The following is a 27,460-nucleotide window of genomic DNA, read 5'->3' on the forward strand; positions in this document are numbered from 1 at the left end:
GCCTATATGCAGTAAAAAAGATTCTTAAATTATGAGGGGCATTCAATAAGTAATTTAACACATTTTTTTATGGAAGCAGGTTGGTTTTATTCAGGATTCCTATATACCACATTATTCCCCACCCTTTTGGCTACAAAACCCTATTTTTCAATATGATATCCAATGATATTAGGTGTTGTCCATGACAATGATGGGGCTACAAAAACCTATTTTTTTATCATGATCTCCAATGATACTAGGTGTTGTCCATGACAATGATGGAACCTTCTTCAAATAAATTAAAAAAAGTGGTTTCTAACTAATTTTTGAACTTAGTTGTGTTCATTTATGAATGATAATCTTCTGATTTGTTTGTTCTGCAACATCTGTAAACTAATTTACTTCCTTTAAGAAAGCTAGTCTTCACTGGCCCAATACAAACAACAATCAGCCCGCTCCTTTCTCAACAGGGGTGTTAAGGCCCCCTTCCCAACAGGTTCCACAAGGGCTCCTATTGGTTCAAATTCTGTCACATCTACTTTACTGAATGGTTCTGAGTAACCAAAGTTTCATCCAGAGAGAATATATGTCACATGCCACCTGAAGTACTGAGCACAGTCATTGTCCACAAAAATTTACACTATATCACTGCATCCAAGTAAAAATTGTCTACCATCATTCTACCATCATTCTAATGCTTGTATTTAGATCCTACACTGTTTAATATGCATCTCACAGATCTAGCAGATGGGGTAAAATTTATTTTTCACCACTATCATAACATTCAGACAACTTTTTTATCAAAGTTGTTTAGTTTGGTTAAACAGCTGTGCTTTCTACTATTTCTCCTGGCAGATTCAAATGTTGTGAACCTTCCCTCGCGGTACACATGCTGGATAGTTCTCAAACCACTGCCATAAGCTGCAGCACAAATAGCCTGTAGACCAGCGAGGTTTTTTCTTACAATGGTTGTTTTTTTTTTCAGTCACATATTACTGCATTCCTTGATACAATAGCTATTGATTACGTCTACCTTCTGGAAATTTTTCTTAACCCCATACAGATGCTACTACTTCACCATAATCCTCTACAAGATGTATTTCTATACATTGTGGATTATGCATTTGCTTCAGTGCCAAAACTCTACTGTCTTTTTCAGCCACATTCTTCTTGCTGTGTTGTCTTGTTGGAGTTTTATGTATACCCAATCTACATGGCAAAGGGGAAATTTCACTTCCTTCCTGCTTTCCCATTTTCATCTTACAAACAACACATTCACTCATTAAATAAATTGCACAAAAAATACCACAAAATACACTTTTCTACTGCAACTCAAATTGCTGAAACTAATAACTAAATAAGGAATGGAAAACAAGAACTGTGTGGAAATCTACACACTATTCTCTACTGACACTTGATCTATGTGGCTAAGAATGCCAAGCATTGTCAATTTCTCATTTTCGAAATGTTAGGGGGGGGGGGGGAGAGAGAGAGAGAGAGAGAGAGAGAGAGAGAGAGAGAGAGAGAGAGAGAGAGAGAGAGAGAGAGAGATATCGCTGTGGGAGACCAGGGCACAAGTGTGGCATCAGCATGCTAGCAGACACCCACTAGTACACCTGATCAGAGCTCTAGTAATTGGATTATAATAATGACTCTTTTTAACAATTACATAAATAATACAATTTCTAGTCACTAATCACGATCTTCCTCCTTGATGTTCAATTTTGAGTATATTTGTTAGTTTCTTATTATTTTCATTTGTTTTTGTCAGTTTCTTAAAATGTGTTTCCTTCGCTTCCAATTTGATATTTCCTTCCGCAGTAACACTACAGTGTGTGCGATGGGAGGAGGGGGGAGGGAAGGGTCCACAGGGAACTAGAATAAGCAGTAAGTACTCTTTGTTCTGAAGCTGGAAAAAAATCTGGAAACACTAGACAAACAGATATGTATGTGGGCATTGGGGTCAGTTGAAGTCATCAGAACACATGTCTAATTATTATACAGTGGGCATAATTGGGGTGTTGGATTCTATAAACATCGAGCTGCCATGTCTGAACCAACTTTCTGTGATCATGATCACAGTTATTCATAATTTTATTTAACCTATATAGTAGCATATTACTCTTGTGCAACAGTTCATAAACAAGTGCTGCAAGAGGGGAGACTTACCAGGTTTTCAAAGAGGGCAGATTGTTGGTGCACGTTTAGTTGGACCATCTGGAACAAAGACTGCCACTTTAATAGATGTAAAGAGGGTAACCTGGTTCTAAGGTTATGATGAAACACAAATATCATGGAAAGACATCATCTGTTATGAGGTGTAATGATTTGATAGCAGCTCAGAGAGAAAAGAGAGAGAGAGAGAGAGAGAGAGAGAGAGAGAGAGAGAGAGAGATTGGGCAGACAGAGAGTTGAAGAATGAGAAATAGTTGCTTCACTTCAGACAAACTTCTCGAAAGCCTGAACAGTTAACAAAAGAAATGACAGAAGAAATCAGCAACGAAAACCTCAAAGGCTATTCCTTAATACTAATGAGAAGATGATGAAACCTTCAAGAGCAAAAGAAGGACATATGGGAGAGCAAAAGATGATTTTGCAAGTCACCTTTCCTATTAACAATAGCTCAAATTTGTATACGCAGAGTGAAAACTGCAGATTTTTTGTTTGAATATCTAATTTCCAATGCAAAGATTTCTGTCATGATGAAGTGCCTTTTTTCTTAGCTTTTGTAGTACAATTAAACAAAAATTTAGTTGCAAAGTTGTTTCAGGGAGTAAAGAGCATGCTTTGTCATATATTACACCATATAAGAAGGGTGATGTGACAAAACACACAAACTATTTAGTATGTAATGAGGAAAATGTTGAATTCATTATCTACACAGGCCACGCAGTAATGAATGTTATAGGATATCTGATAAACTGCAGAAACTACAGAAGAAACAGATGTTCTCCTTTCATCTGAAAAACAAATAGATGACACTTCATGTACAAGCTTGAAAAGACCTGCCTAAGCTAATTCAAATATTGTGCAAATGCATTTTGTAACAAATTTTGTATTGAAGGCAATCATAATAGGCTTGAAAGATGATCCAGTGCCTTTATGTATCTTTTTCTCCAATGTTTCCAGTTTTTGTCCAGACCATACATTAGAGTATGATACAAATGAAATGTAATTCATTAAGGTACAATATTTGTGGGTAATGTTCTAAATGTATTTCATGCTAATGATCTTGCGAGTTAAGGCAACAAACTGTAAAGGAGCAGAGCATAACAATGTAATTTTAGATACTGAGCCCATAGTTTTCTTGACAAAGTTAATATAAAATTTATGGACATATTAAAACTAAGTGTAGGGCATGGATTGAAATGTGGACCTTGCAGGCAAGGCAGAGATCTGGGTTTGTGTCCTAGTCTGGTACACAGCTTTAACTTGTGTGTAGGTTTCACAACAGCACACACTCCACTTAGAAAGAAAGATCTTCTTTTCAACTGAAATATACTTTTTCTCCTTTTGTTAAAAAGCACATAACCAATGCTGTTACTCTGTCATTACTCATTTCTGATTTGTATAAAGTAGAGATTCTTTCAGACTGGCACAAATGAATTTGAGCATACTTATTTTATTGTATGCTCTGCTCTGGCCACATTCTCTGTTTCCCTACCATTTGTTTGATTACTTGATGTCAGATGGCATTTAACGTTTTCACTTATGCACAGTAATTGTTAACTGACCTGTGGTGCAGTAGTGCTAGCAGGAGAAAATGCAGGTGAAACGGGCTGCGCTTGCTGCTGTGTGAAATGTGGCTGCCGTTTGTGAGCAGCGTGCATTGTAGGGCTCGGGTAAGGAGCCACCCGCCGTGGGTACATCTGACCTTGTCCCTGCAAACACATTGCTCTCACTCTCTACATAGTTTCATTGTTCTTAATATAGTTTTAAGGCTAAAGAAATTAGCTAAAAACTGTTTTTGAAATTTCACAATATGGGTCTATATAAGGCACAGTCAATACATATTTATTATCACTATTATTTTTATATTTCTCTTTGCCTTTTTAACTTTATCTGAAATTGGTAAAATGCAAAATTTTGATAGCAATATGTGACATACCTGCACCGTTGCCATCTTTCCAACTGGTACACCTCCCATCATTTGGGTCGCATGCTGACCCATGACTCCCATACCTCCCATGGGACCAACTCCCGGACCCATACCCATGCTGGCTGGTGGTGCTCCCCCATTGTCATAGGTGCATGCCCCCTCTGCCCTCCCTGACTTGCATATCCATACTGCTGAGGCATTCCCTGCATCTGAAAGAGGACGCAAAATTTGGTATATGAACCAGTCGCAGGACGATTCAAAACAATAAAATTATTGTCTGGTGAAACTTCATTAACATCTAATTATATTAAGCACTGCAGTGACGGTTTACATTACATTAAAATTCGGTGTTACATATTTCTTCATTTACTAGAACAATGAGGGCATGCTGAAACACAATGCCTATAATTTTTTATGTGTAAACATTAAAGCTTTTTAAATAAAACTAACTTTATTAACATTCTACATCTTTATTTCTTAACACAGTCACCCTAGCGATGAACACATTTCTCTCATCGATATCGTGACTGTAGAGTGTCTGATGTTGGCAGAGCCACAACCTCACCTCTGCTTGCACTGCTTCATCACTAACAAACCGAAGTTCTTGAAGGTATTCATTGATTATTGGTAACAGATGAAAATCGGATGGGGCCAAGTTAAGACTGTATGGAGAATGATTGATGACGGTGAACCTAAGGTGGCAGATTGTTGCACATGTTGCAGTGCTTGTGTATGGTCTGGCATGTCCTGCTGAAGGAGAAGGTGCTCCATTTGTAGAGGAACTCTCCATATTTGAAGCTCAATTACAGCACACTGTTTCTCACGCACTGACATAGTTGTGTTACAGACTGTCATATTACACAATAAAATTCAGAGCCTTCCAACAGCAGAGGGTTGAAACTTGTGTCAGCAAAGTGGGGCAGAATGCATGACACAGTCCATATTGAGAACAGAATAAAAATTTGAGGCATTACTTTTCAGGACACCCTTGTATATTGTATAATTCAAATTATGTAGAGAACATGATGATGTGACGATGATGATGATGAAGGGAGGCAGAATAGGAGAGTAGAATGTGGGGAAAGAGTTTGATATCTATGTTCAATGTACTCAATGGAGAGCTACTGTTAGCCACAACAATCATGTACAAATGATTATGATGATGCTGTCACTAGAAGCAGGCACCTTAGGGTGAGAAAACTGTGTGTACCTGCGGTGGAAACTGCCCTGGGCAGCAGCAGCAGCCTGTTCGTGCAGAGCGACGACACTGGCGGTGGCGGTTGCTGTGGCTGTGGCAGCAGCCACCATCGCAGCTGCACTCAGCGCACTCGCACCGCCTCCGCCGTGGAACTGCGCGTGACCGGCCTCCTGGACGGGCCCCCCCCGCTGTCCCGTAAGCAGTCCTGAGGACAAATGGTGGACTCAGCCTTCCTGTTCCACGTCTCACACAAACAACAGAAACCACAGCATCAAATGCATTGGCAACAACTGGAATAATATGCCGAGTCCCAAAAATGGTTACCAATGTCCGGCTTTTTCCAGACATGTCTGGCTTTTCAACGTCATTTTTTTAGAAAATGTCTGGCTATTTGGTAATGAAGTTGCATTTCATCATCCAACAGATATCACTGCAGTAGAACTGGAATTAATATGAACTGCACACACCTGGCTATATATTCTTCAAAGTATCGCTACCAATGGTTTAATTGTTTGAAGAAATGTTTTATTTATAGTTGATATATACAATATCTCTGAAACAATACGTTAGTTAATCATGTGAAGTATGAGTTTTTGTATGTTACTGTGTTTAGAGGTGCTGGTTCATTAAAAATTTTAGTGAAGTACTGTCACTTTATACACTTGCGTTCTACTAATTAGTAGTGTGTTGTCAACTCATGAGAATAGTAGTGAGAACAGAAAAAGGCAGAGCAAGTTCTCAGACAAAATACTCCTTCAAAGAAAACACTACTGGAAAAGACTAAAAATTACTTCAAGGTAATTGCATTGTATATCTAATAAGTAAAAACCATTGTTTAATAATATAGCAAATTAATTATATATTTTTTCTGTTTATAATGAGATTAGAGCACGTTATTAACCAACTGAATACTATACAAACAATTTATTGACTCGAAAACAACTGCCAAGATTTTAAAAAGAATGTCCTCCATTTTTTGAAGCACTGTTTTGCTTTTGATAATTCTGAGTTGTCCTTTTGTGTATTCGTCATGCTCATGGAACAGCACCATGTATGGCAACACCCAGAAAGTTTCTCAGTCCTGACTAGAAATTTACTCTAGCATTAAATCACTGAGTAGTCGCCTGGTATTTTCAACACACTGAAGCCTAGGTAAAAACTATTGCAAGGACCAGGTCAAAAATTTGTCATTTTCTGTATGGAATTGGTGACAATAAGTGAAAAGGCAAGTAAAATGGAGTTAATCTTGCTGGATTATTTTCCAAAAAAGTTTATGTTTACTATTTTCCATTTGAAAGGTTTGTATACATCGTGGATGGTTTTGCCTAGCAGCCTAAAATATATGATAACGGAAGCAACAAAAGAATGTACAACAAGCAGTTGCGGATTCTGTGGAGATGTTTTGATGTTTTGCATTCACTGATCTCATCCAGTAGATGTAAAATTGCACATCCATTCCAGTAGCTGAATGTTCTGTGTTATGAAAAATGTTGGGGATTGCATCTTAGAAAATTAATTACCTGTCTTGGATGGGTGTCATCATTGAATCATCACTAGATCAATGTAATTTGTTAATTTCCATTTTTAGGCTGGTAAGCACCTGCTTCACTTGTTCTATAATGAATACACCCAACTAAGAATGATTTGTGACACTAGTGTTGTCATCTAAAGTGCAGCGCGAGCACTTTTTCTCGACCAAATGTAGAGGGCAGGGGACGCTCTGCCCACCCAGGGGAATGACGTGCAGAGGGTTAACTTCACCTTCCTCATGTAGTTGAATAGCAAGATAAATATTACTTAAAGTTCATGTTTGACACAGAGCAACACTACAAAAGTAAAAGTGCCAAGAAGAGATGTAAAAATCAAAATGTGAGGTTTAATCAAAACTAAAATTGGATTATATATTCTTATATTGAATAATAGTTTATACTGCTGCACCGATGGGAGATGGGTTTGTGTGTGTGTGTGTGTGTGTGTGTGGGGGGGGGGGGGGGGGTGAGGGAGGGGGGGGCGGGGAATTAGCAGCATGACTACCAACAAAGTCCTCGAACTTCTTCCGATGGAGGATCAGATGCCATGTGGTCCTGTTAAAAATCACATTACACTAGTTCAACCAATACATGGGACAGAGTGAAGTGGTCACATCTGTAAAATTGCTTAGTTTGCATTTGGTAGGGCTGATGTTCGAAACCCTGACCACTCACCCAGAATTAGGTTACAGCTACAGCAAATGCCACAACGCCGCCTTTCTCCGATCTGTGCTTGTGTTCTGTCTCTAATACTCCCATTGTCTAAGAGAAATTGTTAAAGCATATTCCAGCACATTCTTATGTGATGCCGCTGAATGCAGTGATGCACCACGCAATCTGTGGCCAGCTCTTAAAACTGCTGGTGACAGCCCAGACTGTTGCCTGAGGCTGGCCAGACCCAGTCTGTAATGGGCAAGCTGCTCTTTGCCTGCTGAATTATTGGAGGAAGTTATTACTCCAGACGTGACCTAAATATGGTTGCTCACACAGAGAACTGGAGAGAAGGAAAAAGCGAGGGGGATAAAAAGAAAAAAAGTGGGTGAAAAATGGTTGGACAGCAGACATGTGGACAGTCTCAGTCCAAGGCTGTGCTCTGCTAATATTCACACTTGGCCTTCAAAGGACTGAATGCTTGAACATAGCCAGACACTAAGAGCTACAAGTTATAGAAGCAGCTTGGGGCATCCTAATGTTCACAGCTGTAATTGTGGATGTGAATAATCAACTTGGCATACAATTTGCTGCCTTGATACAGACATTTTGACTCGTTCACAAGAAGAGTGAGTTACATCATTTGGAATCGTGGTCTCTAAAATTTCCAGGTGAGTGCATGGCTGGTTCTACCAATAAGAATACAGCCAACTCGCTGGCCTATCCTTCTCCAACAGAGCGAGTGCTTCAGTCTGTAAATACCTCAATAATAACAAGTGTTTGCAACTATTTATCAATGAAGTTAGTATTTACGCAATAGAAATACGGAATTTCGTATTGAAAGACGTTGCCATGTCAGAGCCTCTTCATTTCCAACTCTCTCTCTCTCTCTCTCTCTCTCTCTCTCTCTCTCTCTCTCTCTCTCTCTCCCTCCATTCTCATATATATAATCAGTGATATAGGGTGGGGCAAATAAAAGTGGCCTGGACATTTTGAAAGCATTTGTGAAAGACCTGCAGTTACTTCAAACAGGAAGGAGCAACTGCCCAAACATCCAGCCAAACTTTGGAGCACATTTACACAATCTTCACTCCTGATAGAGTTGTTAGCAGACGTCACAGTCTGGTCATGGCCCCAGCTGACAAACCCAAGTCACGTGATCTGTCAGTGTACGATTCCTTTGTGTGGGAAGCCTTAAGCCTAATGCGTATTGCAACAACCCTAATAGTCTTCAAAAACTAGAGCAGAACATTTCATATGAGACAGCAGCAATTCGAGCAGTGCAGCTTCACTAGCTTGCTGACCAGGGCCCAAAAGCGCAAAGAGGTGAATGTTGGTCACTTTCACCATCTGCTACAGTCTGGTTAGTACTGTATTTCCTGTCCTCTGCTGTGTTTCTTTGTGCCCTGGAACTCTGTTTCTCCAAAACACTTTCAGTTGCCCTGTATATGCCTCTGCACTGGACTCTATATCTAGGCATGCTGGAGTAAGTCCAGCATGAAATTGGCTAGAGAGAGAGAGAGAGAGAGAGAGAGAGAGAGAGAGAGAGAGAGAGGGGGGGGGGTGGGGGGGGGGAAGGTAACACAGATTTAGTGGGAGAGTGCTGAGAAAGTACAGTATGGTTGTTCAGTTTTCCCTACATGCTACTCAAGAGTGGAATAGTCAAGAAATAGTCTGCAAGTGGTTCGATGCACCCCCTGATAAACAATTAAGTGTGAATTTCAGGTGCAGATCTAGAATTAAGGGGAACAGCTTACAACATTATAGTGCAACCTTTTCTTGTCCGGAATAATGCACAAGTGTTTGAGATTAACAGAGCAAGATCCATAAGATGTTTCTTCAATCGGTGCAAGTGTCCTAAAGAGAGGCTCATGGAATTTACACATAGAGCTGCAGAAGAAAGACAGCGCTGTTTGTGCGAAACACTACTGTGCAGTTTTTAAGGATGAGTATTCGAAATAGACTGTAACATAATTACATGACTGGTTGGTACATATTGCTGAAAGACAATATGAACCAAATAGAAGAATACTATTGGGTTCAGGAGACTTGTTCGTCAGCTCCTATACCTATCAGCTTCCTGAATGTAAACATCTCCATGACTGACATTCTGAATCATTTCATCTTCCCATATTTATGCAGAACACAACACACAAAGTAATGCTGTGTTTAAAACCTCCGCCCATTTCCCAAGAATATGGTTTTACGAGAACAACGTCTTAAAGTGTAGGTCAGCATAACTGATTAGGTTTCCTTAGAGAGTCATTCATTCCCAAATGATACAGCAAAGGGGGACCATATAACTGTACGAAGCGTTTCTGTTGTGCCCCTTATATTGCCCACCGCTCACTAGCAATGTATATCTGCAGAGACAGAGAGAGAAAGAGAGAGAGGTGGTGGGGATGGGGGTGGAAGAGAGGTGAGTGGCTGATAGAAAAACTGCGAACTACACTGAAACCACATTAAGCCTTGCGGCAAGCTCACTTAGTCTTCGTTCGTTCGTCTGCAAGCGTGCACACACACACACACACACACACACACACACACACACACACACACACACACACAAAACCACACAAGCACATAAGTGCATGCTCCGGAGGACTTGGCAACGAAGAAATCAGCTACTGAGTGGTTGACAGTTGGTGTATAGATTGGCAATAATCTTCTAAATGAAATGCGAGGATCAGCGACGCCATATTCCCTTTTCAGCTTACTAAAGCATCAAACCTGGGATATGGCTAGGGTGACCAGACGTTCGGATTAATACAGACATGTCCTCCTTTTTAGCTCTTTGTCCGGGGTCTGGGCAGATTTTTACAGTGTCCGGCTTTATCGCAAAGTTGATTTACAAAGTTAAATTTACAATTCGTCCTGTTCTACTGCTCTTTTCTTAAACACTTTAACTATTGGCACACCCTTCGTGATAAACACGCACGTAGGCGGTGTTAGTACGTGGCACCAGGATCGTCGCTGTTATCTTTGATCTGCTTATAGGCGAATGCAAATATCGATTACTTAAAATTTTCGTTTCGTATCCTCGCTATGTATTGGCTTGGCTTCCTGTAGTGCACTTGTGATTTCTGAGTGTAATTTTTAACCGAGTGAGTTACGTAAAATATTTCGCTATTTGGCTATGCCTAAACGAAAGTGTACATTTTATAATGTCCTTTCCTGCAAATATCCGGCTTTAAGAAAGGAAGAAATGAATTTTAAGCGAAATGTAAGACATGTGGAGCTGGAACGTACGTCTCAGTGGCCAATAAAGGTAAGAAATAACTCGACAGATTAACTGTCATGGTTTTATTTCATTGTTCCACAGTCATTCAATTTATTTGTATTCGGAAGGTTAAAGTGCAGTTTACATGTCGTCAGCTGCTGCTTGAATTGTAGACGTTGGTAGCGCTGCGTCGAATGAAGGGAGGTGAATGGTCTTACGTTTTTCGCTTTGTAAACAATTCTGTGTTGTTGACATAACAAAACAATTGAGGCCACACTGTCACCACAATCAATATATATATATATATATATATATATATATATATATATATATATATATATATTGCTCAGTTAACCATCACCCTGACCATCAGCAACAATTAACTACTCGTTTTACTGGTAATTCCTCGCAGTCATGTGACTTGTCCAAACTGACTGGTGGTATCCACATCTGCAGCTGACCCGTTTGATGTGTCCTCTTTTTTCTTATTTTGTCCTCTTTTTTGAAGCTGTTGGTCCTCCTTTCTGAACAATAGCAAGTGGTCACCCTAGATATGGCTGGCTTTCGGAAGCATAGAAGGGTCCTTTATAAAGAGCAGATTAGTGAAGCTTCCCTGTGTGGCAGGCCTCCCGCCCCGCGTGCTACTGCTAGCGGCGCCGTCTCAAGGAGCCGAAGGCAGGACTTCCGGAACGCAAGGACGCGGCTGTGCCGCTCACACGGTCGCCGCACGGTCAAGTTCGCCGGCCTCGCACAGGTACCGGAGCATCCACTTCCGCGTCGGGCTCAGCCCCAGCAATCACTCATTTTTCATGTTATAAGTGCCAAAAAATGTACGAACTGAAACAGCAGAAGATACCGGTCAGAACGCTCCCGTTAATAGCCTTCAACTTAACCACCTAAGATTCCAAGCAAGGCAAACGTACCGTAACCTCACAGGACGGTTACAGAACACAATGGTGCAATGGATAAGGTATGAGTCCAAGTGGAAGTAACGATGTACTCCAGTCTACGTGTAAAGCAGCGAGAAAAACCACTGAAAAATCACAACCAATCTAGTAGTTGAAACTGACCAGTTATGGCAAAACTGGAGTCTTGATACCACCTTGTCCTGGCTTACATCTCCGTCTTTAAGCAAGAATTTAACACCCCCCCCCCCCCCCACACACACACACACCTACAGCCTGAACACACCTCAATGAAAAAACTTGGGTCCACAAGCAAATCACCTTAAGTTACGCATGAAAAGCGTCGGCTACTGTCATGGCTGTCATGGCATGACTATAAACCTCTTACAGGACACCCCAGGTGCAGGCAGCTGCAAGTTGTGGCTCTACATGCAGCCAGACGCCGTCAAACTGTAACTGCGGAGCACTTACAAAACCCTCCGCACCTCATTTACATAATGACATTTCTAAAAAAAATGGTTCAAATGGCTCTGAGCACTATGCGACTTAACTTCTGAGGTCATCAGTCGCCTAGAACTTAGAACTAATTAAACCTAACTAACCTAACGACATCACACATATCCATGCCCGAGGCAGGATTCGAACCTGCGACCGTAGCGGTTGCTCGGCTCCAGGCTGTAGCGCCTAGAACCGCACGGCCACTCCGGCCGGTGACATTTCTCTTATTACTGCTTTCGTTTAGGCGACATCATTAAACACATTCTACGCTGAATACCACACAGAGTAGAGTATCTTCTCGTGTGATTAGTTCAACTGATATTTGACAAATAGAGCCCAGTACGTTATACTGGACGGCGAATGTTGTATAGAAATTAGAGAAACATCGGGTGTGCCCGAAGCAACCGTAAGATAATCTCTAACGTTCCCAATATACATAAACTTTTTATCAGACAGGGTCAGCAGAACAATTAGATTTTTCTCTAATGGTGATGTACTGTACACGAAAGCACTGTAGTTGCATGAAAAACAACTCCTGGATTGGACATCCGTGATCGTTTTCTTCACAGCAACGCTTGTCGCAGGACCTTCACGCATTCGAATAGCCTTCTTCTAGAGGTAGGCTCATAAAGCTGGAAAAGCGGGTTGTCCTTTGTGAAAGCTTCACTAACAGTGTCTTTTCATGTGAAATGCCGCGATTATCGAAGCATCTGTATCCCTCTCTCACTACAGCCCATTTTATGCATGATTCTCATGCGCCGTCATTGACGTGTTGCTATCAAACGCCATCCGTTGGCCGGTTTTTGTACTTGTTTTTGGTTTCAATAAAACCCCGCGTCATTTCAGGCATATGTGTCAAGTTTCACCCCTGTCTATAATATCCGTGAATTAGTGCATTCCCAAATGTTAACGGACTTTCGGGTCACCCTGTAGTAACTGAGCGTACATGGGGCTGGTAAACAAACCCGCACGAGTCTCCTTCCTTTTGTGTGCGCCCTCGTACATTATGATATTCTCAGACTGAGCTTTAAAACACGTCTGCAATGACCTAAAAAAAAAAAAAAAAGACCTACGTGTCCGGCCTGCCAGAGTAGCCGAGCGTTTCTAGGCGCTACAGTCTGGAACCGCGCGACCGCTACGGTCGCAGGTTCGAATCCTGCCTCGGGCATGGATGTGTATGATGTCCTTCGGTTAGTTAGGTTTAAGTAGTGCTAAGTTCTAGGGGACTGATGACCTCAGAAGTTAAGTCCCATAGTGCTCAGAGCCATTTGAACCTACGTGTCCACTGTCACTGAGTTGGTAGATTCTTAATTAAACTTGCTACAGCGAAAAGACGCATCCCAGAGCCGAGAAACAGTCGCACGATAATATTAATGCAACAAGTAGGCGCGTATCTTGTTGTCGACGCAAAGACCGGATGGCTGTTACCCGCTGCTCAATTGGTAATTAACACGCAGTTTGAACAGCAGTGGTCCCCGTGTAGTGTGCCTCGAGGTAGCGCAGCAGCAGAACAGAGGGAGTACGGAGCGCGCGTTATGGAAACTAGTCGCTGAGGGTAGGCCAAGGTTGGCGGGCGCTCTCCTTGCAGTATTAATCCACAGCTGCACAATACCGTGGCCTGCTGGCGGTATCATTGCGGTAGGCACGCACCAAGGGACAGTCCTGCCGGCTCAACGCAAGGCTGGCTGGCGAAACGGAAACTAGGTTAGAATTCAGCGTCTCGTCGACGTCGATGTAACTCGACACGGAGCTCTAGAATGGAGAAAGACACCACCCACGTTCTCGCGAAGTATTAACCAAGTGATTTACAGAAACTTCAATAATTTTTAGATGCCGTTACTGAAGTTCTGCCATGAGAAGCTCGGTCCAAAGTGGAGGACATACAAAAGGCTTCTAAATGAAACATTGTGACACAATGTTAGGAGTTTTCGTGGGATACTTCGAAATATTTCTTATACAGTGTAATACGCAGGAACACCTGCCTGTAGAAGAGACAAAAGAAACTATGCACATATTACAGATCTGAGTCTGAGGACTTCGTGCACATTTAAGGAAACTATCACTCCGTCTACAGAGTGTAAACTTTTAGATGGCAGATCTCTCCCTAGTCCTGAATCGGTAGAAGTCGGTAAACGTCGGGAGGCTTCGGTAGGCACGCAGTTTAGACTGCTACCAACATTACGTAGCTGACTGTGTTGTACAAGGTAGCCATTGTCGTCTGCTTCGTTATTGTTTCGCGCTGTACTGTTCTGCATGTTTTTATTGTGCAGTTCTGCTAAACATTATCAAAATGAGTGAAGAGGCAGTTGCTGGCCCATCTCGGGAGTCGCCAACAACCCCTACCGGTAGGCCTACGGTTAGAAGAAGCCTTTCGTCTGCTTTCGTGTAAGCATGACGCGCAAATTGTAGTGCCAGCACTGCAACTGGTAGGTGTGCCTTGCCCCCCCCCCCCCCTCCAAAAGGGTCATCTCCTCTCCGCACGCCAGCCAATGCTTGCTTCCTCCTCTCCCCGCACTCCCCTCACAACTCTGCCGTCTTACAGTTAACAGACTGTACAGGCCACAAGTGGCCCATCGGGACCATCCGACCGCCGTGTCAACCTCCGGGGAGGATGCGGATAGGAGGGGCATGGGGTCAGCACACCGCTCTCCCGGCCGTTCTTGACCGAAGCCGCTACTATTCGGTAGGGTAGCTCCTCAATTGACATCACGAGGCTGAGTGCACCCCGAAAAACGGCAACAGCGCATGGCGGCCTGGATGGTCACCCATCCAAGTACCGACCACGCCCGACAGCGCTTAACTTCGGTGATCTCACGGGAACCGGTGTATCCACTGCGGCAAGGCCGTTGCCCATCTTTCCTTATTCAGCTAAATAAATACAAAGGTGACAAAAGTCAGGGGATAGCGATAGGCACATATACAGATGGCGGTAGTATCACGTACGCAAGGCATATAAGGGCGAACCTGTCATTTGTTCTTACGTGATTCATGTGAAAATATTTCCGACGTAATGATGATCGAACGATGGACTCTGAACTCAGAATGGCAGTTGGAGGCAGACGCTTGGGACTTTCCATTTCGGAAATCGTTAGTGAATTCAATATTCTGCGATCCACAGTGTGCCGAGAATATCAAGTTTCAGGCATTACCTCTCACCACGGACAAGGCAGTGGCCAACGGCCTTCATTCAGCGACCGAGGGCAGCGATTTTCTCGAGTTGCCAGTCCTGACAGACAAGCGAAACCGCACAATTCAATGTGCGACGAGCTACGAACGGATCCGTTTGGACAGTGCGACGATTTTGGCGTTAATGGGTTGTGGCAGCAGACGACCTATGCGAGTGCCTCTGCTGACAGCACGACATCGCCTGCAGCGCCTCTCCTGGACTAGTGACCATGTAGGTTGGACCCTAGACGACTGGAAAACCGTGGCCTTGTCAGCTGAGTCCCGAACTGGTACGAACTGATGTCAGGATTCGATTGTGGCGTACACCCCACGAAGCCATTGAGCCAAGTTGTCAAAAAAAAATGTGTGTGAAATCTTATGGGACTTAACTGCTAAGGTCATCAGTCCCTAAGCTTACACACTACTTAACCTAAAGTATCCTAAGGACAAACGCACACACCCATGCCCGAGGGAGGACTCGAACCTCCGCCAGGACCAGCCGCACAGTCCATGACTGCAGCGCCAGGTTGTCGACAAGGCACTGTGCAAGCTGGTGGTGGCTCCCATAATGCTGTGGGCTGTGTCGAGATGGAATCGACCGGCCCCTCTGGTCCAACTGGACCGATCATTGACTGGAAATGGTTGTGTTCGGCTACTTTGAGACCATTTGCAGCCATTCATGGATTACATACTCCTACGACGATGTGACCTGTCACTGGACCACAACTGTTCGCGATTGGTTTGAAGAACATTCTGCACAATCCGAGCGAACGATGTGGCCACCCAGATCACCCGGCATGAATCTCGCTGAACATTCATTGGGTATAATCGACAGGTCAGTTCGTGCAGAACATCCTGCGCTGGCAACACTTTCGCCGTTTTGGACGGCTATAAAGTGGCCAAGGCTCAGTATGTGTACGGCGGACTTGCAACGACTTGTTGATTCCGTGCCACATCGAGTTACAAAAGGAGGTCCGACGCGACATTAGGAGATATCCCAGGACTTCTGTCTGTCACCTCGGTGCAAAAAACATAGCTCTCTCTTTTCATCCGGGTAATTTGGAAACCATGTGCAATGACGAATAAATAAATGTGGCACCCAAGATTTCGGAACATTCTCTAGCACATACAGAAGATCTTTCATTCAGTGTCGTCAGCACGTCCGCAATGTTCGCTAGAGATGCAGTAATCAAGTGGAATGTGCCGTCCTGATAAAACCTCTTTCATCGTTATCGGTAACAGAAATGTAACATTAAACAATAAACGTAACCAACAGCGAACAGACATTCTCCATGTATAATTAAGAAAAAGCACTCGTGCTCTTCAAGGAAAAATGGGTATGTGCCCGAAGGAAGAAAACCATTCGAATTACGCGGTGTTTCCCAGCCAAAAATGCCATTTGACTTTAATAAGGAAATTTTAGCACGAATCAGACGTAAGTTCCACTGCGTGGAGTAAACTGCAGCTAGTTTTAAGTGTCGAATTGTGCAACACAATCGCGCTCACGCGAGAGGAAACAATTACACGCATTTTAAGACAGCACTGGTGATAAACGCCTCTAAACAAATGGCTGTCACGTGAAACACATGCTTATTAAAGACCTCTATTCATCAGAAATCACTGTTTAAGGCAGTGTAGTGGTTAAGATGGTAACAGAAATTTGACGGTACTAAATCAGACACAGCAAGAACAACTAATTTACTAGTCATGACAGTCTGCATAGAACAAACCAGGAGCAACTAAATAAAATTTTCCAACAATATGTTGTACCTATTTCTTACAACGGCGCACCGTAGATGAGCTTTACAGAACCCTCATCCTTGTAGCAATGTGTCGGTGTTTGGTAAATGTGTGCAAAACTATAGAGGCATCTGCTCCAGAAAATTTGCTGAAATTAACAGTAGTTGTGGAGCGCATGTAACAGCGCACCCATATGTTTATCAGATCAGCATTTTATTCAGTATACTCAGCACTTCACTGATTGATGAGTAACTTCCCACTGGGGCTAGTCGCAGAAAAAAGTCGATCGCTAAGTGTGAGATAACTATTCCGTTTTCTCGAACACGGAATTGCCAACAGAGATGCTTCTGTAAGCTCATGTTTCAAGATGTGACAGATTGATTTTAGAGCTAAACACTTCATAATAATGTAGAAATGTCTTCCTAGCGCCACGAACAGTGCGAAACATGAGCCGTGCGAGGTGCCTAAACATGCCCCTGTAGTTTGTGCAATTCTCGAAATAGTCATAATAAGGATTTTGAATGTGTACTTACAAGGGAACAAGGGAACCTCCCCATCGTACCCCCCTCAGATTTAGTTATAAGTTGGCACAGTGGATAGGCCTTGAAAAACCGAACACAGATCAATCGAGAAAACAGGAAGAAGTTGTGTGGAACTATGAAAAAAATAAGCAAAATATACAAACTGAGTAGTCCACGCGAAGATAGGCAACATCATGGACATTCCTAGATGTGGAGCGCCGTGGTCCCGTGGTTAGCGTGTGCAGTTGCGGAATAAGAGGTCCTAAGTTCAAGTCTCCCCTCAAGCGAAAAGTTTTTCTTTATTTTAGCGAAGTTATGATCTATCCATTCGTTCATTGACGTCTCTATTCACTGTAATAAGTTTAGTGTCTGTGTTTTGCGACCGCACCGCAAAACCGTGCGATTAGTAGACGAAAGGACGTGCCTCTCCAATGGGAACCGAAAACTTTTGATCGCAAGGTCATAGGTCAACCGATTCCTCCACAGGAAAACACGTCTGATATATTCTATACGACACTGGTGACGGCATGTGCGTCACATGACAGGAATATGTTGTCGACTCACCTAACTTGTACACTTGGCGAATGGGTAAAAAGATTCTTCTACCTTGCCCGATTTAGGTTTTCTTGTGGATGTGATAATCACTCCCAAAAAAGTGATGAAAACATAAGTTTGTCACATAAACTGCAACAAATGAATCCAAAAGTCTCACACTCGCACACTTTTCCCTGTGCTCTGTCAAAACATATGTTTTTTACGTTTTCAAATTTTTCCGTGTGTCGACCGTCAAACCCTGCATATGTCCAAGCAAATCTGAACATGTCCTGGAATTTTGGAGAGCGAAGTTGATTATGTGTGGGTGCCTGAACTTTGATAATTGTCTGAAAATAAAAAATTAAACTTTTTGCTCGAAGGAAGACTTGAACCAAGGACCTCTAGTTCCGCAGCTGCTCACGCTAACCACGGGACCACGGCGTTCCTGAGCTCATGTTGCACATGGAGTACTGAGTTTGTATATTTTGCTTATTTTTTCATAGTTCCACACAACTTCTTCCTGTTTTCTCGATTGATCTGTGTTCAGTTTTTCAAGGCCTATCCACTGTGCCAACTTATAACTAAATCTGAGGGGGGTGCGATGGGGAGTTTCCCTTGTTAGTATCGTGGACTGTGTCAAACTACAGTAATGCTCACTGTGACAATAGGAACAGTATATGAACAGTGTTATCTCTTATAGTTGGTTCCTGTGCACATCGTTTCATCATTTTCGATATGACTGATAGACTTCAAGGACAGTATTTTAAATATGTCATGCAGTGACTATGTTAATTATAAATGTTTGCCACACATGAATTTTTGTAAACAGTTACGTCTACGTTAGGCTACTGCACTCGAACAATCATTCTAATATGAAAACAACACAATGCCGAGTTTAAAGCTAAAGAATATCCAATCGAAAAACAGGATCAATATGCGACAATAGGTATTTTGACAGTATTCACGCCGTATTTTTCCACGTTGTGCTCTATCTCATACGTTAGGCCTCTGCCCCTTTCACCTTTACGTGAATACAATGCGTTAATGCACAACTGATGAGTTTGCTCTATTGAAGAGACGGGCACAGTATTCAACCAAATTTGTCCAATTTTGCGACCGTGTTGTTGCGTTGTTGTATCGAAACACGTTTCGACCAAGTGAAACAGTAGCCACAAAGTTGCTTATACGTCAACATCATGGCGTGGGCACGTATTGAGGATGACAACGGCTTAGGAAAAATACGCTCGCACATACATAAAGTTTGTTGTTTAGAGGAATACACTCGGGGCAAAATGTCCGATCGGAAAGCACGAAATATCATAAAATATCACCAGACATTTACTTCTCATAAATGATATTTGTGGAGCCTCTAAAGAGCCTGCAGACGCGTGTACAAACCAACACATCATCATCATCATCATGTACGCATTTCAACTTCTCGAGATGACGGGCAATTTGGTGGCTTAGTGCGTAATTTTGCTGATTATTTGCTCAAGTAATTCCTCATTCGGCCTCATTAGTTGAAATGAATGGAGTTACAGAGCTTCTAGTACCAGAAAAAAAACGAGATGAATACTTGGATTCGAACCTGGGACTTCGACATAAGTAGCCAGTAACGCTAAGCCTCACACGACGCAGACGGTCCCGTAAATGGCTAATCTCTCAACTAATAAAATCTTTTAAACACGCCTACGGATGCTTCTCATCTACGTAGTTTCACAAGATAGTAAATGGTTACACTTAAGCGGAGAGTACTCAAAGAAGGGCAAAATACAATGATACTGACAATAATGGATTCGCCGTGCTCTCGAGTGCGAGCATTTAGTACGGGGAACGGGATCTCGAGCGGGCAGCGGGGTCAGATTATCCGTGGAAAGTGCGGCGTTGCGAGAGTCAAGTTTTCTTGCGCCAACAGGTCTGCCCCCACCCCTCCTCTCATTCCATCTGACTGTAGAGGGGGGGGGGGCGAGGCACGGCGGGGAGGGAGGGGAGGGGATGCGGCTAGTGGGCGCCGTGGGAACACTCGCCTTTTGTTCATGCCAAGCTTGCTAAACCGAGCGCGTCTGCCGCCGCCGTTTGTCCGCGGCTGACCGCTATGCGCCGTCGCTAACGAGTTGCCGCGCGCTGCAGCGGCAGGTAGAAGTCGCCCGGTGTGCCCCTAACAGACAGGGAAATAAAGCGAGCGCGCCAGGACTGCTACCGAGACGAGCCAACCCAGCGCCCGGCTTTTCTGACTCAGTTCTCGCAACATATACCAGCTATCGGATTCGGCGCAGATTTAACCCCACGAGTCTCCAACACAGGTCATGACTGAATAAATTTTGGTTCTAGAGTGGTTTTCTTGCTCTAACATCCAGTGACTGGCACAGCCTTCACACACATGGTTGCGTGTAAACTGAATGAAGGGCTGTACACTGTAACAAAACAGGATGATTCATTTCTCCTTGGAAGTTTTATTCTCTGTTGTTACAAATATCATCGACATGATTACTTATATGGCATGTGCAACAGAATCAAAAACCTTGGATATTAACTCTGGCCTTGATCAATTTAACTTTATTACCCCTTGCATTCATGTAGTTAATTAGAAACCACTGGTGTGACTAGTTCACCTAAAAATTGCAGTCACCAGTAATTTCAGAATTTCGTTATCATTGGAACTTCCTGTTAGATTAAAACTGTATGACAGACAGACTTGAACTCGGGACCTTTGCCTTTTGCGGGCAACTGCTACATGTGTACGCAATATTCTTTCTTACAGGAGTGCTCCTCTTGCAAGGTTCTCAGGAAAACTGCAAAGTTGGAAGGTAGGGGACGAGATGCTGCCCGAAATACAGCTATGAGGTGGGGTCGTGAGTCGTGCTTGGATAGCTCAGTCGGTAGTACAATTGTCTGCGAAAGGCAAAAGCTCTGACAAGTGAGTTCGAGTCTCTGTCCGGCACACAGTTTTAATTCTGCCAAGAAGTTTCATATCAGCACTCACTGCGCTGCAGAGTGAAAATTTCATTCTATTAACATTGTTCATATATAATCATATACTCAATAACTAACTACCTGATAAAGTAGATCAAAAACATATATTAATGCGTGACGTATCTCTACAGATAGTGTTAAAATACGTCAGCAAATCTTCCACTTATTTAATTCTGGAGTAATTAGCGTTCTGGGTTAAAACACTGACATATTTAGGCAACTAGCACGCGCAATTCAATAGAAATGATTGTTATAGCTTTGTACTGTAATTAGAAAAAGAAACAGTAAGCAACAATAGCTGAGTGTAGTTCAACGTATTGCTCCTCGGAAGCCACTGGTTGGCAGTCTGCAGAAAGTTATGAAGCAAGTAAGTTCTGTGTCCAAAAATATACCGCAAAAGAGTTAGCACAAATCACGAATCGTAAAATATGCCGAGTTTAATCTAAATTTCACATCTGGGAAATCGTTCCGCAATCTTTTGACTCTTTTGAGATAGATTCGACAGTGAATGTGTGATTAGTGTCGTGGAAAGAGGCAAACTACAATAATGCTCACTGTGATAACAGGAACGGAATATGAACTGTGTTACTTCCTGTAGTTACTGTGCACATCGTTTTCGCATTTGATATGACTGATAGATTTCAACGAAAGTGTTTAAAAAATTTGACAGAGTGACTGTGTTAATTATACATGTTTGCCGCAAGTGAACTTTTGTGAACAGTTACGTCTATGTTAGGTTACTGCACTCCAACAATCATATTACAGGACACTAAGCGAGTGTAGTATGTGCCAAACAATTCATTCGTGCATAAATTATGATAGATCAGACACGATCTGGCTGTGAACAGTAGGTTACTCAACATCAAAGTCCAATTAAAGTGAACTGCAAACCTAGCCTTCTTTTGACGATCACTTATCAGTAAGTTCGACGGAGGCGCTGCTACTGGAGGCATATTGGCACAGGTAAATGCGTTTACGTTGCAATGTCATACATCGTCGGTATTTTCTTTAGTGTGATAGACGCCAACAATGTTCGGGGAGAGGATTGCCAGGTCCAAAAATAGAAAGCCGGTTCTTTTGGCTTACAAGTAGAGCTACTATTTTAAATAGAAATCGAGTCGGTTGGATATTTTCAATCGTTTATTAATCAGTCAGCTTTTTGCGAAATAAATCTTATACTTAAAAAAAAAATCAGTAAACAGCCTTAAAATTTGTCATTTATGATAGCAACTGAGAGCTCAGTCTTCTTAATTGCTCGGTCTTCTTCTTAAGATATCGCTGTCACAAAATACACTAAAAGTTCTTCACTAAACATAATAAATCGCTACGGTCGCAGGTTCGAACCCTGCCTCTGGCATGGATGTGTCTGATGTCCTTCGGTTAGTTAGGTTTAAGTAGTTTTAAGTTCTAGGGGACTGATGACCTCAGAAGTTAAGTCCCATAGTGCTCAGAGCCATTTCAACCATTTGAACAAAATAAAGAGTTATTTGGCTTTCTGGGAGGAACACGAAAAGATATTGAAAACTTGGGTTATTTCTATTAGAGTTATTGAGAAACAACAATAATCTCCCGTTATGTATCAACATTTCTCATTTGATCCATCCTTATCAAAAACGCTCTTGAAATCATGTCGTGGGCTTTAGACAGGAAAACTTTAAATTACACATAATCATCATCATGATAATCACTCCCACCACCACCAGCATCTTAGCTATCGTGTCGGTTTGCAATTTATTGATTTCATTGTCCACTGGGCGTTTATGACGGAGACCATGCTTTCAACGTTGGCTTTATGGGCAGGAACTGCAAAGTAATATTCCGGCAATTTCAACAGCGTGTGCGACACGCTTTGCTAGCGAAGGAGCGGTGCAGACACGACTCTCGTTAGCACACACGTGTCTCGACACGAGTAGTAGCAACGCGCAAGACTGGGAGGGGGGACCACGTGTTGGCACCGTCTGATGGCACGTACTATTTTGCCTCGCAAGCTCTGGGCGTAGTGTGCCTGTAACATTGTGACTGGTAACGCTCTCTTTGCTTGTAACATTGACACTCACTTAGCCTACGACAAAAACAAAAAACGGACGAAGACATAAGAATAGTACTGGTTGGCATATCTGCATGTCGTTATGGTTTAGTCCCCTCCTAGCGCTTGCGTGTTTAGCTTGGATCGGGCTTTACTTGTGTGTTCGCTATATCACCGCTAGAAATCCTGACAAAGGACGGACAGCACTGACTAAGCCTTCATAAAATACGTGAAATGTATTTGCAGTTGCGAGTATGGGCAACCATCAGCTGTGTAATGGAACGACGACAATGAAAATTTGTGCCTGATTGGGACTCGAATCCGTATTTCCCGCACCTTACACTCAGGCTATCCGAGCACGCTTCACGGCCAGACCCAGCCCTCCACGTGACGTCAACCATGTGTCTACAACCGGCACCGCATGTTCGTTGCAATTCCGACGCTCAGTCCGACCCCTGGGGTAATGGTTGCCACCGTTAACTCGCCTGTCTCCAATAAGGAGGGGGCATCCACCTGCTGGTGAACGGTATCGGTAATGCGGTATGTCGCTCCAGATGGCGTTTCGTCGGCCAACGGCATCTGTCACTCCTTCATTCGCTTTTGCCAAGCCTCGGCTCTCGCACTGCACAGTCTTCATGCACTCTCTGATGAGTTTCCTTTACCGCACTCCTCCCGTTGCATGGAAACATAGTGCACTCCTGTGCTCTTCGTTTGAAGCCTCCGTTTCTGTTTTCGCCACGAGTGAGTGCAGTAACGGTCGAAGTGTGCACGTGTTCACCCTGTCGTGAAGTGAGTGTGCGCCCGTGTTCGTCTAGTGGCGAGTTTGGAAACTCAGCGCTCTTACAGGGACCACCCCTTCTTCCGTAGTCAATGGAATTACGATACCTTCAGCGGTTTTCATTTTACAGCCGCTGGCTCACAACTATTTGAATGTACCTTATATACGCGAATTCCAGATTTTTTTTAACGTAATTACTGTAGATTTTACAAGAGATTTTCTGAAACCAAGGAGAGACTGCTATGGTAGGTGCCCGCAGAGACATTGGTCGCGACAACACTGCAACATTCGACCTTGAAGTCAGATGCCAGCTAATTCAAATCAGATACTAATGAAGAAGTAACCGCGGCTCTGCGGCAGCGCCTGGAAGGTATACCTGCCTGCAGGTAACAGCCGTCTCCTCTCTTCCAGCCGCCGCCAATGGAGAAGGTTGGTGCGGCGGGCATGTAGCTGGCGCTCTTCGTCATATCGCTCCCCATCCCATTCCAGCGCCGGCTAGCGCTTCTCTTCCCTTCGGAATTTGACCTCTGTGTGCGCCGCGCCGCGCCCACACACACCCACACACACACACACACACACACAACGCCTGTCTCCGCTCTCTTAACACGTGGCTCCAACACTTGGACGCATCACACAGCTCGCTCTTACGTACAGTATGTTTATTGATACGCGTTCATGTTACGTGGTGTGAACGAACATCAGCACAACCATGTTGCGTAGTCTGAACGAACATCAGAAACACTATGACAGGTACAGGGCTATTACAAATGATTGAAGCGATTTCATAAATTCACTGTAGCTCCATTCATTGACATATGGTCACGACACACAACAGATACGTAAGAAAAACTCATAAAGTTTTGTTCGGCTGAAGCCGCACTTCAGGTTTCTGTCGCCAGAGCGCTCGAGAGCGCAGCGAGACAAAATGGAGACAGGAGCCGAGAAAGCGTATGTCGTGCTTGAAATGCACTCACATCAGTCAGTCATAACAGTGCAACAACACTTCAGGACCAAGTTCAACAAAGATCCACCAACTGCTAACTCCATTCGGCGATGGTATGCGCAGTCTAAAGCTTCTGGATGCCTCTGTAAGGGGAAATCAACGGGTCGCCCTGCAGTGAGAGGAGAAACGGTTGAACGCGTGCGGGCAAGTTTCACGCGTAGCCCGCGGAAGTCGACAAATAAAGCAAGCAGGGAGCTAAACGTACCACAGCCGACGGTTTGGAAAATCTCGCGGAAAAGGCTAAAGCAGAAGCCTTACCGTTTACAATTGCTACAAGCCCTGACACCCGATGACAAAGTCAAACGCTTTGAATTTTCGGCGCGGTGGAGATCATGATCAGCAATTCATGTCATGGCCTCCACGCTCTCCCGACTTAACCCCATGCGATTTCTTTTTGTGAGGTTATGTGAAAGATTCAGTGTTTAAACCTCCTCTACCAAGAAACGTGCCAGAACTGTGAGCTCGCATCAACGATGCTTTCGAACTCATTGATGGGGACATGCTGCGCCGAGTGTGGGAGGAACTTGATTATCGGCTTGATGTCTGCCGAATCACTAAAGGGGCACATATCGAACATTTGTGAATGCCTAAAAAAACTTTTTGAGTTTTTGTATGTGTGTGCAAAGCATTGTGAAAATATCTCAAATAATAAAGTTATTGTAGAGCTGTGAAATCGCTTCAATCATTTGTAATAACCCTGTAACTGTTCACCGGATTAGGAGGCGGCTCTATTTCTGATTTATCTGTAGTCTTAATTACACCGAACAGCGATTAAGCTAACGTGACGACGAGCAGCTGATTTAGTGCAATGGATTCCAAGTACCAGAGTAATGCGACAAGGGTTCCCAATGAAAGGATACGTTTGTGGCAGGTATTCTGTCCTAGAACTCTAATTCGGTTCGTAATGTTTATCGAGAACAACGATGGCACAACGCACAGTACGGCAGTGAAGCTGGCCGTCCGCCGGGAAGCAGCAGTCGTGGGACAACCGGGAAGTGCAGACGCGTTTTGAACGCCACCAACAATTGCCGTCAGTCTGCCACGGATGCAGCCGGTCTGCGCGTGGCATTTTGTATTGAAGATGTGAAGAAATGCGCTGAAATAGGGGACTAATCTCGCAGGAAGGACCATGATAATATTAAAAAGATAGCCGCATGGTTTGAAGGCTGTAAATTGTTTTGTGAGGGTCTTGCTGCTAAGCCATATCAGGAGAAAAATGATACACACAAATGTAAATTAAAATATTATGTTTTTGTATTGTAGTCGGGCGTTTTTGCTTTACATACCAATAAATAGGTTACGCTTTAATACCTTATTCACTAGCGAGAGCTCTTTCTTACGAATGTCCGAATCTCCAGAGAATAACAACAAATTAAAACATATTCTCAGAATGAAATTTTCACTCTGCAGCGGGGAGGTGCGCTGTTATGAAACTTCCTGGCAGATTAAAACCGCGACTCGAACTGCGGACCTTTGCCTTTTGCTGGCAAGTGCTCTACCGACTAAGCTACCCAAGCACAACTGGCGACCCGTCCAGGCAGCTTTACTTCTCCTACCTTCCAAACTGCACAGAAGCTCTCCTGCGAAACTTGCAAGACTTAGCACTCCTAGAGGAAAGGACATTGCGGAGACATGGCTTAGCAACAGCCTGGGGGATGTTGCCAGAGTGAAATTTTCACTCTGCAGTGGAGCGTGCGGTGATACGAAACTTCCAGGCAGATTAAAACTGTGTGCCTGAACGAGACTCGAACTCGGGATATTTTTGAAACATATTCTGTTATTTCTGCAGGTTCAGTGTAACCACTGCTTTGTCATACATGAGCCACACTGCCTGATTTGTTCTTGCCTACATAGATACTACTGATCGCCTTCCAACCTAGTACGGCTCCGCGATTATCGCCATATGAACTGAAACGATTTTTGGCGCTGCGGGCACACGAGGCTGTTACTCGCTCGAGTGTTGATCGTAACAGAAGTCACAGACTTTTGAAGCGAAAAAAGAAAATTTGACGTTCGATGCTCGATCGAGTACGAGGGTAGATGGCGAACGTTTTGTCAAAAATGGTTCAAATGGCTCTGAGCACTATGGGACTTAACTGCTGTGGTCATCAGTCCCCTGAACTTAGAACTATTTAAACCTAACTAACGTAAGGACATCACACACATCCATGCCCGAGGCAGGATTCGAACCTGCGACCGTAGCGGTCACGCGGTTCCAGACTGTAGCGCCTAGAACCGCTCGCCCACTCCGGCCGGCGAACGTTTTGTCAATAATGATATTGTGACACCACCGCTTGAATGAGTCCCCGAACAGTTAAGACCGGTAGGTTCCTTACAAAAACCGGGATGGCGATAGAAGCGACGACAAGAGAATCGGTTACATTAAAATTTTCCGCTAAATGCAGTCCAATTTTTTTCGTAGTCTGAAGGGCAACATTATAGACGAGGCCCCTCTTTGACTGACACCTGCTCGCGGCCACTCGAATCGATCGCGGAAGGTGGCTGAAACGTCACGGAGATGGCTGCTCGTCTGACCCCGCTCGCACGCACTGCCGGCTTCCTTCCTACTGCGACGGCGCGGCTGGAGGTGTTTCCCATCGGCGACTGGGAACGCATTTCAGCGTTCGGGGAAGCGGCGCAT

The 27,460-nt window shown here is 43.6% G+C and overlaps 1 protein-coding gene and 1 pseudogene across 5 annotated transcripts in view; both read right to left on the reverse strand.

Moving 5' to 3' along the window:
• LOC124782103 (zinc finger MIZ domain-containing protein 1) overlaps window positions 1-27,460 on the reverse strand; it is a 149,929-nt gene that overhangs the window by 23,196 nt on the left and 99,273 nt on the right. For 4 of the 5 annotated variants that reach the window (XM_047253915.1, XM_047253918.1, XM_047253914.1 and 1 more), the window contains 4 exons: window positions 5,289-5,481; window positions 4,088-4,287; window positions 3,714-3,860; window positions 2,149-2,196 (listed from right to left, as the gene is read on the reverse strand). In XM_047253915.1, the coding sequence (XP_047109871.1) occupies window positions 2,149-2,196; window positions 3,714-3,860; window positions 4,088-4,195 (303 nt within the window). In that variant the 5' untranslated portion in view covers window positions 4,196-4,287; window positions 5,289-5,481. The remainder of the gene's footprint in view (window positions 1-2,148; window positions 2,197-3,713; window positions 3,861-4,087; window positions 4,288-5,288; window positions 5,482-27,460) is intronic. The other variant, XM_047253917.1, reaches the window with a different exon arrangement.
• Window positions 14,813-14,930, reverse strand: LOC124724830 (annotated as a pseudogene).

Source organism: Schistocerca piceifrons, chromosome 1 (assembly GCF_021461385.2).
Source record: "Schistocerca piceifrons isolate TAMUIC-IGC-003096 chromosome 1, iqSchPice1.1, whole genome shotgun sequence".
Classification (NCBI taxonomy): domain Eukaryota; kingdom Metazoa; phylum Arthropoda; class Insecta; order Orthoptera; family Acrididae; genus Schistocerca; species Schistocerca piceifrons.